The sequence below is a fragment of the Pholcus phalangioides genome, unplaced genomic scaffold (genome assembly GCF_987345545.1).
Source record: "Pholcus phalangioides strain wild (caught in Gottingen) unplaced genomic scaffold, Ppha-v1.0 ptg000172l_1, whole genome shotgun sequence".
Classification (NCBI taxonomy): domain Eukaryota; kingdom Metazoa; phylum Arthropoda; class Arachnida; order Araneae; family Pholcidae; genus Pholcus; species Pholcus phalangioides.
The window spans coordinates 4,886,831-4,900,212 of record NW_028301637.1 but is presented as its reverse complement, the minus strand read 5'-3'; the positions used below and the strand labels follow the sequence as shown (position 1 = coordinate 4,900,212).

The window sequence follows — 13,382 nt, the reverse complement described above, 5'->3', positions numbered from 1 at the left end:
ATATATCCTGTATATAATGTACTCCTTACCAAAGTATAGGGTAAGGAGAGACTATAGCATAACTCAATGAATTGTTCCAAAACATACTCCCACTTTCTTCAAGCAAGTTAGCTATTAGGGGCCATTTAAGTATTACATCGGCAGAATTTTCTTCCATTTCTGACCACTACCCCCTTGTCAGCAAAATTTTGTCAACTCAACCTCCTAATGCACATTGGGATCAGACACACACACCCAGGGGGCATGGACACTAACATCCCCATGCCCCTCAGACAATCAAAAATTAATTTTTTTATGCAAGAAATATTTAAAAAAAACTAAAATATCGAAAGAACACCTTTATATGTTATTATTATAACAACTTTCTGTTAATTTCACTGCTATTTGAAGGCTAAGAACTGAAACTCTCTTTAAGAAATTTACTAAAACTCTCTTTAAGAAATTTACTAAAACTCTCTTTAAGAAATTTACTAAAACTCTCTTTAAGAAATTTACTAAAACTCTCTTTAAGAAATTTACTAAAACTCTCTTTAAGAAATTTACTAAAACTCTCTTTAAGAAATTTACTAAAACTCTCTTTAAGAAATTTACTAAAACTCTCTTTAAGAAATTTACTAAAACTCTCTTTAAGAAATTTACTAAAACTCTCTTTAAGAAATTTACTAAAACTCTCTTTAAGAAATTCATTGCAACTCTGCCCTCTAAGCCAGTGGTTCTCAACCGGGGGGTCACATGGCCCCCCTAATGGTACTGGGATACTTCAAGGGGGCCACAGAAGAAAATGCCATGAGAGGTGGTTGGGAGGGCTGCAGAGAGCTGAGAAAAAATATTAAGATGTGAAGAAATAAAGCTTTTATATTAGTGACTATACACTTACAGAATCCAACAAAACCACCCATAAAACCGGAGCCGCCTTATAGGGCATAAAACCACCCGGGCCTCACCACCTACATTTTGCAAATGATGAAAACCATATCAGGCCCCTAGCTGCAGCTGTCAGTCCCACTCATGAGGGGTCATGCCCGGGGGTCTCATGTCCATAAGTGACCCCACCATATATTTTGCATAGTACAATAAATTTTGAAAATCAGTAGAAAATATGTAGGCTGTTTATTTCCAGCTAAGTATGGGACTACCACATAGCATCACTTTGCCCAAGGCGTCCATGATGTTGAGACGGCCCTGAATAGAACTCGAACTAGTGGGGAGCTTAGTAAACTCTAGGCCAGTGATCTGGAGGCAATCTTATGTGCAAAATTTTCATTCAGTATAAATTCACTGAAAAAATCAATTCAATACATATAAAGGATCTTGCTTCTAAATGAGGGTTGAAAACTTTGTGTAGGGCAGAGGAGCCACGAGAAAAAAAATCTGGTTCAAAGGGGACCATGGCCAAAAAAAGGTTGAGAAACACTGCTCTAAGCCATATATGCTTAACCCATCGCCTGCGGCCCAAATGTGCTCCTCAGGGTTATCTGATGTGGCCAGCCATGCCAAACCCAATTTTGTAAAAATGAACTAAATGACAAATTTACAGATCACTTAAGTGGCCAGTGACACATTATCAGATCATTCAAGTAGACTCGTGGCATATTCATAGATGATTTAAATGACCTGCAGCATGATCTCAGAACACTTGAGCGATCCTTGGCACATTTAGAGATCCCTTAAGTGACGTGTCACAGTTTTAGAGCACTTAAGCAGCGTACAATGCAGTTCTATATCACTCAAGTTACCCGCGGCATATTACCAGATTACTTAACTGATCCGCAGCATATTTACTGATCATTTGAGTGACGTGCGGCACAGTTCCAGATCACTTAAAGGATCGATGAAAATTTAGAGGTCACTGAAGTGGCTATATAGAGGACTTATCAATAGGGAAAATATTGGTTCAGGTGCCCACAAAACAAGCTAGGGAAAGGTTCTGGTACACTCAGTAAAGATGCCATTAAGAATATTTCATATTTTTATAAAGGGTGGTTGATGGCGTAAGCATCAAATAACCCCCCCCCCCTCGTCATCAAAAGTCAGCAGATCCAAAACTCTTCTCTCCCCTCAATCGATGCTGAATGGCTCCTTACACGTAGAAATTCATACAGCTATCACCAGGTGTTTTCAACAATCATGCCAACAGAATTCACAAAGGGAATGTTCAACTCTCCAATGTACAAGATTGGAAGTAAGGTAACTTCATTTAAATGTTAGGCTTATTCAAGAGCAAAAGAAATTTGTATAAACCTCTTCTGCGTCACTGATCATTTATGGGTTTCTCACCCCTCATTGTTAAAATTGACATTGCTGTCACTAGTTCGTCTTTTATTTCTTTTCTTAAATCTATTAATTACTTGAGCTTGATTTTTTTAAAAGAAAGGTGACAATTTATGCAGCGCATAAGAGTGTTGTGATACACTCTTCAGGCATTATAACTCTATACTGTATTTATTCACATTTAAGGGACAAGGCTTTTATTTAATTTTTACTACATCGAAACCTTAGGCCGTCCTATATGAGCGAGCAAAGGATTTGTTGCATTTTTTAATAATTTATCATTATAAAGTTCACGTGAAGAAACTGCACACACAGACTACTACTACTTAACCATACATGTATTTCATACACATTCCTCTGCAGAATTTCTAAAAAATCTGTACATATCAGAATGTTGCGTATGAATATGTGTGGTCTTAACATATTTATGTTGCCTGAGTTGTGCATGTTTCTTGTTTTGCTGGTGTAGCCATCTTCAGTACAAGGACTGGCTTACTGCCAAAGATTGTGAAGTTACCCCAACAAAGCCAATGCTTTACAACTAGCTACGTTAACGTCAGTTGAGTGGAGGAGTGTTCCTTTACAGCTGGTATCAAAAAATCATTCAGGAAATGCTTCATTTCAAATGTACTCAATGGATCAGAGGACTATGCTATACATAACAAGCATTACAGAGAAACAAAAACTTCACATCAGGTTTCACTACACGTAAACGCACATTCCCGCATGTACCGATTCGTTGGGGGTTCTGCGGGGGGGGGGGTTGTGGGCGGGGTGCATGTGCGGTGTAGCAGTAGTAGGTAGGGCCTCCAAAAAATGGCTCGGGATCCATGATGTTCTTAAGTCAGCCACCTCGTTGGGCAATTTGCCTGTTGTGGCGTTGTATTTGTATTTGTAGAGTGAAAGTTGTAGTAAAGCTTTGGAGCAAGAGGCAAAAAGGACTAAAGATGATACCCATTCAGTAAACACATGATTGTTTTCCTCAATACAATATGCATTTTATGCGCTAATCTGTGAATAAACGAAATAAAAAGTTGCATAAATAAATCCTGTTTTCCTTACTTTGATCTCGAAAAATCATATCTCATCCTATATGCTATTCTCCCTATTTACGTGAGTGAATATGCTAATACTCCTAATATAATTTTATTCCCAAGACATCTCACTGGACTCGTGATCAATCTCTCTGAGCAACATTTGGGAAATCATTGATTTGGAGGGTTATTGATTCCTGTAGGACAAATTTCATGACAGTTGCACTACAGGAACAACAATCGTATATCTCTGACATTTAAGCATTGTTTTGTTTACATTTTAACACATGGCTAGCTGCCGGATTCAAAAAGCATGAATTTTAATGGGAAAATTTACACAAAATGGATGAACCACCCTGACAGATTTTTATAACCAAACATTCGACTTTCAATGCAACTATATGATACTTCAGCTTTGACTATCACAATCATCAAAAATTGTCCCGTTTCGCGTGAAAAAAAAAAGACAGCTTAGGTGTTTTTTGTTTTTTTTTGCACAAAACAGGTGTCGCAAAATGCTTAATCATACCACTGCAATAGAGACTTATTTGCGGCTTTTTCTGAAACTATTTTTTCACGATCCAGAGATCCTATAACAAAGTCCTTTGGTCAAAGAACTCTGAATCTGGTTAACAAAAAAAAAAAAAAATGACCAAACATTGAAGGAAGAAACACACACATTTTGTTTTAATACAGTGAAATCTTGAAACAAAGAGATACAATGATACACTGCGGACAAAAAAAGTTGTCATAGAGGGATTATCATTATATCGAGAGGCAGCAGTTAACATTAGACTACAGATATTTCCAAACAGGACTCAGAAAAATATCATAGTAGAGGGACTCGTCATTACATTGAGTATCATTGTAATGAGATTTCACTGTACCCTATATGTTACCCCATGTTATGATATCAGGCATGTCCATACCTTATAAAAGTGATAACAAAACCAAAATGACAACATTTTTCATGATTCAATTAACAGAATCTACCATATAAATGGTTGGTTCTAATAAGAGAGATAGTTGGCCAAATATTTTGCCAAAATCACCTTAAAGTCCTGCAAGCAACATTTGATTCATCCAGTTTTGCAAGTTCATCATCAATATGTGCAATTTCGTTACGCATGTCCATTGTCACTTCATCTACAAGTTGGCACAAACGAGCAAATGTGCTTGATAGCTCTCTGAAATAAATGTCATATGTATCATGGTAGTAATAATAATAATAAATAATATTAATTAGAAAACTGGCAGCATGAATCTATAATTTATCATTATCATTCGAATGCTGGTAAACATCATGCAAAATTTCTAAAAGTACCAAAATTCAAGTTGGATGAGTTTTTTTTTTCCACTGGGTACTCATAACTACAGATCTCTAATTCATACAGGGTATGCCGAAAGCCAGTAAAAACTTTTAAGACCCATAAAAAATGGTGAAATTATTGAGGTGTGGCTTTTCACTGTCAGAATGAGGAATTTTTTTAAAAGAGAAAAATAGTTACAAAAACAGTTGATAGGTGGCATTGCAGTAGAAAAGATCATTGATAAATACAGTGGATCCCACTTATAACATTTTTTAAAAACCACCATGAAGAAACATTGTAAAGGGGGAAAATGTTTTGAATGGGAAATCTTAATAAGAATTACTTAGAGTTGAGATCCTAAAAATAAGTCACATTAAGTGGGAAAACGTTTTAGCCGGAATAGACTGTATATAGTTGTTTATGAAAAATCCTAAAAAGTGGTTTTTGTCCAAAAGTGATTATGAATGAGCCTCATAATTTCCATAATTCAGTATGCATACATTTCAATGAGATCACTTACTGCTGGACTTGGTGGCTGCAGTTTGCACTAGTCAAGTCAACAATCAGACGAAGCTTCCTGGTTGCATGGGAAACATACTGCTTTTTCAAGGCCCTTTCCTTAGCTTTGTTGGTCCATGACAGGCGCTCATATATGTACAAGAGTCCATACAGACCTAATGTCAAAGCAATAATCCTCCAACCTACAGCTCTCATCAACTGTAATTACATAAAACAGTGTCACACAATTGTTCAATTTCAATAGATTTATTATTAAACAAACTATAGTAGACCCCTGATTATCCAAGCTAATATGGACCAGACATAACTTGTATGATACAGAAATTAGGAATTAAGTAATATAATAAAGCCACAAATGGTGTAAATTACATTTGTACGAAAGTTTTTCTAATAATGGTAAAATGTTTGAGGAAAAAAATGCTTGTGAAAACAGATAAAATAAATATACAGGTATAAAGTTACATGAAATACTCTAATGTATTTACAGTTTTTATAACAGCAGTCGCTGGTAGATGGCAGTACACATTCGACTGAGAGTAGCAAGTGAATTAAAATGGCATTCACGGGCAAACAAAAAACTTTGTGCTAGAATTTGCTGAATTGCAGTCAGTGGTGTTTGTGTAGCAGAAATTTCGTATCAAATATCGAACAGAGGCACTCACTGATGAGACAGTTCATGTGTGGTACAACAAGTGCAAAGAAACAGGATGCTTGTGTGATGCGAAACGAAGTGGCCGGCCGGGTCCACAAGCAGAGACAGTAAGAAATGTGTGGAAAAAATTTAGGAGGAGCCAAAAGAAATCAACTCATCATGAGTGAGTACCTTAATGCTGAATTGCCTTGTTGTTGGATTGGACGAGCTTCCAAAGATGACGTTTCTCTTATGCTATGGCTCCACGCTCACTGGACTTCATCAGGGCCATCATTTGGGGGGAGGGCGTTGTTGCCCCCGGCTTTTGGAAATACACTAAAAATGGTATATACAGTATATACATGCATCGAGTACATGTTCTTTGCCCCCCCCCCCCCCCTGGAAAAAGTTCAAATGACGTTCCTGGACTTAATACTGTGCAACTTTCTAGTGGGGCTATGTCATAGATCTTGTGATCGTACCCCCTTTGTTGAGTGGTTCAGCAGAACTGCATGGACGGATCACACATGCTATCAAAACTGTGGATCATGTCATTTTAAGGAGAGTATGACAAGAACTGGATTATTGAATTGATGCATGCCGTGTGAGCACGGGTTCACACATTTAACACCTAAGGTCTGTAAATAAACTTGAATTGTTTCTTATTTAGTGCAAGGCTCCCCTCTGCTGCACTCATCATAGCTTTCCCACTATAGCATTCCGAAACTCCAAACAGAATTATGAATCACAATGTATATCTTTGATCATTTTTGTCCCACCACAGTCATGTTTTGCACACAAGGGCTAATTAGACTAGGACTCGTAATTTATTGCAGATTCCAACTGGCAGCATTTGACACATTTTGCCTTTCCATATTCACAGAGAGTTTGGTGCGCTAACCCCTTGGTAAGGGACTCTCTGTGGTAGCAAACTTTTTCTGTAGTTATACCATCACTGTTTCTGTTGTACCCTGCATCAGGAAAGTTTCTGACATGGACGAACCAGCTATCAAACTCGCAGTACCTCTAAATATCCATTGGTACTTTAGGCGAGTATCCTATCAACTTGTGTTACTGTGCCAACTTTACATACAGTAATTTTAAAAAATATGGTCTTTCCGTGTTTTCTGTCATAGAGCACTCTTGAATGCTTCAGGGAGCACCATGGTGCTTGGGAGCATCTGATTAAAGGTGTTGGTCTTGTTCAGTCTTACAAACTTGTCTCACCAGCCCGTTCCTCACACAAAGGGTGATATCATTCATTTTTTGAAACACCTGGCATAGGCATTCTGTGAAACAGTTTGTTGCTAAATCAGAAATTTTTTTAGATATTTTACTGTACCAAATTTTTGAAACTAATTCATTGAAAGTGCTTTGGATAACCCAAAACTATGTTAATCAAGGCTTAGCTAATCGGGGTCCTACTGTAGTACCATTTTAAAATGGTTCTTTATTTCTTTGTTATTGTTCTTAATTTTGGGTTGATGTATTCATCTATTGGCCCTTCCATATTTATTTATGGGTATTTTTTCTTTCATAAACATTTCTTAATATCTGTATTTTTTCTCACCTCCCCCTTTGTATATTCTAAATACAGATAATGAATAGCACATTTTAAAAAGGTTCCACTTCAAAACTTAAGACAAATAAGTCTCTTGACCAAAGGTTTGGAGGGTTTTGAAGTATCTGAAAATCAGATTACCAAAAGCTCAGCACTCCCACATTTTACTTATGATTTGAGTGGTTGTTATTTCGGATTGCAACTAGGATCACAGATCTGGGTATTTTTATTGAGCAGTGGCTTGGGTTTTCTTAACACTGTTCAGCGGTGGTCAAAAAAGTGAAGTGAATACTCAGTTTCATTCTTGCAAAGATCTCTTTGCGTTCTCTAAAAGTGATTATTTCACTTTTATGGGGCTTAGTTCGTCCTGGACTGGAGTATGCCGTAAAAGTTTGGAGAATCTTATGTACAGAGAAATACAGACTAGGTTGAGTGGGTGCAGAGAAAAGCTACTTGTGCTCTGGTTGGTAGACAAGGCTTGAGCTATGAAGAGAGACTTGATTTCTTCAATATGTTTACATAGGAAGAATGTGGGTGTAGGGGGGGGGGGAGAACATGATTGAAGCTTTTTACAATTTTCAATGGGATGAATAGGATCGACCATGAATTGTTAATACATCACCAATAGACTGCTTTGACAAGGGGGCACTAATATCAATTGGTAAAGGAAAATTCAAGGTTGTGGTGTCACAGCAAGTTTTTCTCTAATAGGGTTGTGAATAAATGGAATAGCTTACCACCGGAGGTAGTAAATTCCAACATAATTGACATGTTCAAAAAGAAATAAGATTCTTAGATAAGACAACCATACATTGTTTTATGGGCAGTGTATTATATTTTATCATAGTTTTAGTTTATACAATATTACACTTTTAATTGAGTGGCTATATTTTAGAAACATATGAAATACATATTTGCAATGGACATCTTTTTTCAGCCACCTCGTTGCACGTTGTGGTGTTGTATTTTTATTATACTGTAAAGCCTCAGAGGATTTAAGGTAACAACAACTGAGTTATGTGTTCAGGTGCTGCCATTTATATTCAAATCAGAAGAGAGAAATTGATTTATGATTGATTCCCCCTCCTTAACTTTAAGTGCGTGATTATTGCTGAACTATTGTTAAATATGGCAATTTGACTACTCAGAAAGAAATTGTTTTAAAATGGAAGAAAAACTTTGGGAAATTGTCAAGATGTCTGGCAATTTGACACTCATTATTTTCCAAAATTGGTGATTTAAGGTAAGGTAAATTTATTTAAGGTGATTTAATTAACACTCATTATTTAGAGAAATTGGCAAACCACCAATTCTCTCACTGGAATCTATAGGGCTTTCATGATAGGTAGCTCATAAACGTCCATGATTTTCACTAATAAATCAAGCACAGGAATTTGTAGGGAAAAGATGAAAGCTGATTTGTAAAAAATCACGACGTTCTCTTATTTCATGACTTTTTCTTGACTTCCGCCACCTTATGCCATTTCATGACTTTTCTGAGATTGACTTCATGACTTTTCTGAGATTGACTTCATGACTTTTCTGAGATTGACTTCATGACTTTTCTGAGATTGACTTCATGACTTTTCTGAGATTGACTTCATGACTTTTCTGAGATTGACTTCATGACTTTTCTGAGATTGACTTCATGACTTTTCTGAGATTGACTTCATGACTTTTCTGAGATTGACTTCATGACTTTTCTGAGATTGACTTCATGACTTTTCTGAGATTGACTTCATGACTTTTCTGAGATTGACTTCATGACTTTTCTGAGATTGACTTCATGACTTTTCTGAGATTGACTTCATGACTTGTCCATGAGGGTAGACACCTTGCTATACACAGACAGGTGGTCACTTTACAGGAATATACGTATTGCAAATTATATTAAAAAGCTAGGATTTTTTTTTCTTTGTTTAAACAAAAATGGCAAGCACTTTAGCCAGGTGGTCACTTCATCAGGATCCATCGTAATGATAATTCAAAAACAGTTCTAAATCAGGCAGGTTTTAAGTCAGCAACAACATATTCAGACAGCACAGTTCAAATAGCAAATATGGAAAAAGAAAACTTTACAAAAAAGGAAAGAAGTACTCACGAAGCCTCCTATGGCCATAACGCCTATAGCCGTCTGTGATGAAGATGATGACAAAGCCAGTTTCTGAACTGCTAGTAAATATTCGGGTGTGTTATCTACAGCTCGAATCTCATTGCTGGGTGTTTGAGGAGTGCTGGGGATAGGCCAAGAAACCTTGGAAATAAGATTAAAAATAAAAAAATAAAAGTTATAGTTTCTGATGATGCGGATGAAATGTACATGATTCACAACCTAAATAGAAAATTAGTATTAAAAATAAGATTGAACTTACTGATTCATAGCTTCTTCCAAAAGCTTTCTGCGCTCGAGCTGGTCCAAGAAAAAATCGAGCAATGTTGATTAGTCCTAATGAACATCTGAATTCTAGATCCTCCTGAAAATCTGCACACAGGCTATCACAATTCAAGCGGTAGAGAACTTCAAAGCTGTGGCGTGGTAATATATTGAGCATGTGTTGCCTGTGCTCCTGCGGTATTAATGCTGCCATTCGATCTAAAACATAAAAGGTTTTGATCTGTAGATGATAATATTAAACATATAATTCAAACTATTTTTACATGAAGAATAACAGATATTTGTGTATCTATAAAAATGCACTAATTAAAACACCATGAAAAATTAGATGATTTTGCACTTGGAAAGAAAGGGAAAAAATATTCAGCACACACAGTTTTTATAAGTTCTAGGGCTGTTTTCCCCATCCAACATACTCTAGTGCTACTATTAATGATTTGCCAGTGAAATCAGCATACTTATGTACAACTGCAAAGGTGACAATAGGCAAAGCGCTAAACGAGGAGACAAAAAAAAATTAATGGTTGAATGGAAAAAGTTGAATGAAAACACTATAATTTATTTATTTATTTCTTGAGCCAGTTTTATGCGAGGGTTAAAATAGACCAGAAGATACAGTTTATTGCAGAATCTGGAATGACAGCATTCAATATTTTTGAATAAGCCTCAGAGCGCTAATTCCTTTGTGGGGGAACTTCTTGTGGTAACAATCTTATTGCCATTTCTGCTGTACCTTCATGACAAGGAAAAGAGCAGGTTGTTCATGCACAGTATATTTTGAGGTAGGTTTAATATTGCTATTGTCAGACTTCAAATGATGGAATCAATCTAACCGCTTAGAAAAAAAAAGCTATAGAGATAATAGGCAGCTCTGTAAAGGGTGCATAGCTAATACCTGGCACCACAAATTACTGGTGAACCATTGATCATAGAGGTATACCTCCAAGTGGAAAAAGTATCCAAATAGACCTCAGATACGTCATTCATATAGCAAAGGGTTGTACAGTTATTGAAATAAGAAGATTAACTTTTGATATGGACACCCTGTGCTGAAAAACCCAATTAGAAAGTTGTTGCCATGTCCTCGAGTTTCTATGTGCAATATTCGCTGAAATATTTGAATTCAAAATGGCATTTTAAACTAATTTTTTTAAATGGAAAATGTTTTTTTTCTCATTATGCTGCTTTTTCCCCCCAAGTTTTCTCAGATTTTTGAATTCAAGTATTTCAGTGAATAATGCACTTAAAAACAAACAATTTTTTGTTGGCCTCAGGAGAGACAGGATAACTTTCTAATTGGGTTTTTGAGAACATGGGTGTCCATATAAGAAGTTATTTTTATTTTATTTTAATAACTATACAACCCCTTGCAATATGAATGGTGCATCTGGGGGTGAACTATCTCTGCAGTCCTTAGTAACTACTAGTCCTAATGAACTACCGGTCGGAGGACTGCAGCTAAGGACCGCTTCAACTACTAGTAGTTAAGAGGTACTATGAACTACCAGTCCTTAAGGTCACGTGACGTGAAACAGTAGTTAGAGGGAGAGAAAATTTTTGGTTTCGAGAGTAACAGATCGCTAACCAATCGGGATGCCGTTTGAAGCCTACAACTACTACTAATTATTTAACAATCGTTTTTCCGCAGTGGGTGGTGGCAGCGATTTCATGTTTACAACTGATTGTAAACAAACTTTTTTTTCCGAGGGACTCGCCACACATTTTTGTCACCTGTGCTTTGCAATTTTTTTTACTCTAACATCGCCAGCTAGTTTAATTATTTTGTAAACGTATGAGACGTTGCATTTTTCATCTTGCGACTTTTTTTAGAATAAGATTCTGTATTTTTCTTGTCCGAGCTCATGGATCCCACTTTTGGATACTTGAAAAAGCGAGTATCTGGGACCCCAGCGGCATATAAGTGGGTCGCATACTGATGAAATCAAAATTTGAAAAAAAGAAAATTCTTACAACAAAATGCAAAACTTTAAGGTTACCGGCACTAGTTGAGCCTACGGTCGTAGTGTGCCTTTCCGGGCAGACTTTCCTTTTTTTTTTGGGGGGGGGGGCTCTTCTTGAAAGGGTTATTATGCAAAATAATTATAGATTTTTGGGCCCCCAATTCGCCTCGGGGGCCCTACTTGAGGCCCCAGCTGAATACTATTTTTAATATTGAGTGCCACTTTTTTTTAAGACCAATTTGTTAAAAATGATTTTTTATTATCCATTTTTATTCCTTTTTAAATTCATTGAAACAATGAATTGCAAATTATTTTCGGAGCAACTAAAATATTAAATTATTGATAATTTATAATTAAAAGAATTAACTGCCTTGCTGCATATTGTAGTTCTATATTTTAAACTATAGGTTTCTCCTCAGTATTAAAAAATATCAGAACACGATTTTCTATGAATGAGCACTTACCTGTTAATGGAAGTGAATACTTCAATATTTAAAATATATATACGTCTATATTAAAGATCTTTCATCAATTTATCTGTTTCATATTTAGCTTCCAACAAATAATTTCACCTGATAACTTTCATTTTGACAATATATTTCATTTGAGTTGATTAGAAGATGAATGATTGATTGAAATTGATTAATAGAAACATGAATTAAATAACAACTTGCACATATGATTTGTCATACAAAAACATTTTATTTCAAACATATGTTCATAGAGAGTTATCATAATCACAATTTATTGGTTGTACTTTTCTTAGAAATCGCATCTTTCAAGAATATAATTTTTTAAGATTCATAAATTTTCATCTGCATCTTCAAATGTTGATTTACCTGAAATTAAAAAGAGGAAGAAAAAAAAACACTTTTATTATGCTTATCAATATTTAAATGTACTGTATATTTTATTTCAAATTATAACGCAGTCTTTAGTTGTATAAGTAGAGATAATTCATGCACAATAGCACTTAGTCGACATTGAGTCGTCTCGCCACCATTTTATCACAGTAGGATCCAAAATGTATAAACTGTGTTTTGCAAGGGAGGCCTGGCGTTCCACATAGATGCACATGTTCATGTCTAGATGTATTTACCTAGGGCTTGGAGCAACTAAATCTTAAGAGCTCCGAAATCTTAAGAGTCAACATTGCAAAAAAAAAATTCATACTGACACCTAAAATTTTCTATGCAGATCATAAAATATTTGGAGTTTATGTCTGAATCTTCCAACATGTCAAGATCATCACTAAGTGCTGAAAAAGTTGAATATAATTTTTTTTTACTTCGGATTATTTCTTCTAAAAATATGCTTGGCTTCCAAAAAATTTGGCCCGCGCCTTTTTCAATTTTTCGAGCCATGTTTCTACCCTAAAATTTTGGTCAGACAGATGAAGTGCAAAAACCTATTGGCACGCAGCTTACTATATATTTTCACTCTACTCTTTCAGCTTTGCTCTAAAACACATCCAACCTCTTGTGGATTGGGGAACCCCTATTTAAATTAACATAGAAATTTTGCAGTGTTGTATGGTCTCACTAGTTAAAAAGTATGATATTATTTGTCGTCAAGTATATTGTTTTAATATTTTCATTCACAAAATTTGCTCATCAGTAAATATAACACGTTTTTCAAAGAATTAATATTGCTTTTCAGTTAGTAAAGCTTCTAAAAGTTTTTTTTTAATGTCCTCCCTC

At 35.7% G+C, this 13,382-nt stretch overlaps 1 protein-coding gene across 1 annotated transcript in view; it reads right to left on the bottom strand.

Annotated features, from left to right (window-relative positions):
• Window positions 1–13,382, bottom strand: part of Marf (Mitochondrial assembly regulatory factor) — an 82,062-nt gene that overhangs the window by 589 nt on the left and 68,091 nt on the right. Inside the window, exons 12-15 of the mRNA XM_089255907.1 lie at window positions 9,699–9,919; window positions 9,428–9,580; window positions 5,136–5,332; window positions 4,358–4,492 (exon numbers count right to left, since the gene is read on the bottom strand). Coding sequence (XP_089112033.1) covers window positions 4,358–4,492; window positions 5,136–5,332; window positions 9,428–9,580; window positions 9,699–9,919 — 706 coding nt within the window. The remainder of the gene's footprint in view (window positions 1–4,357; window positions 4,493–5,135; window positions 5,333–9,427; window positions 9,581–9,698; window positions 9,920–13,382) is intronic.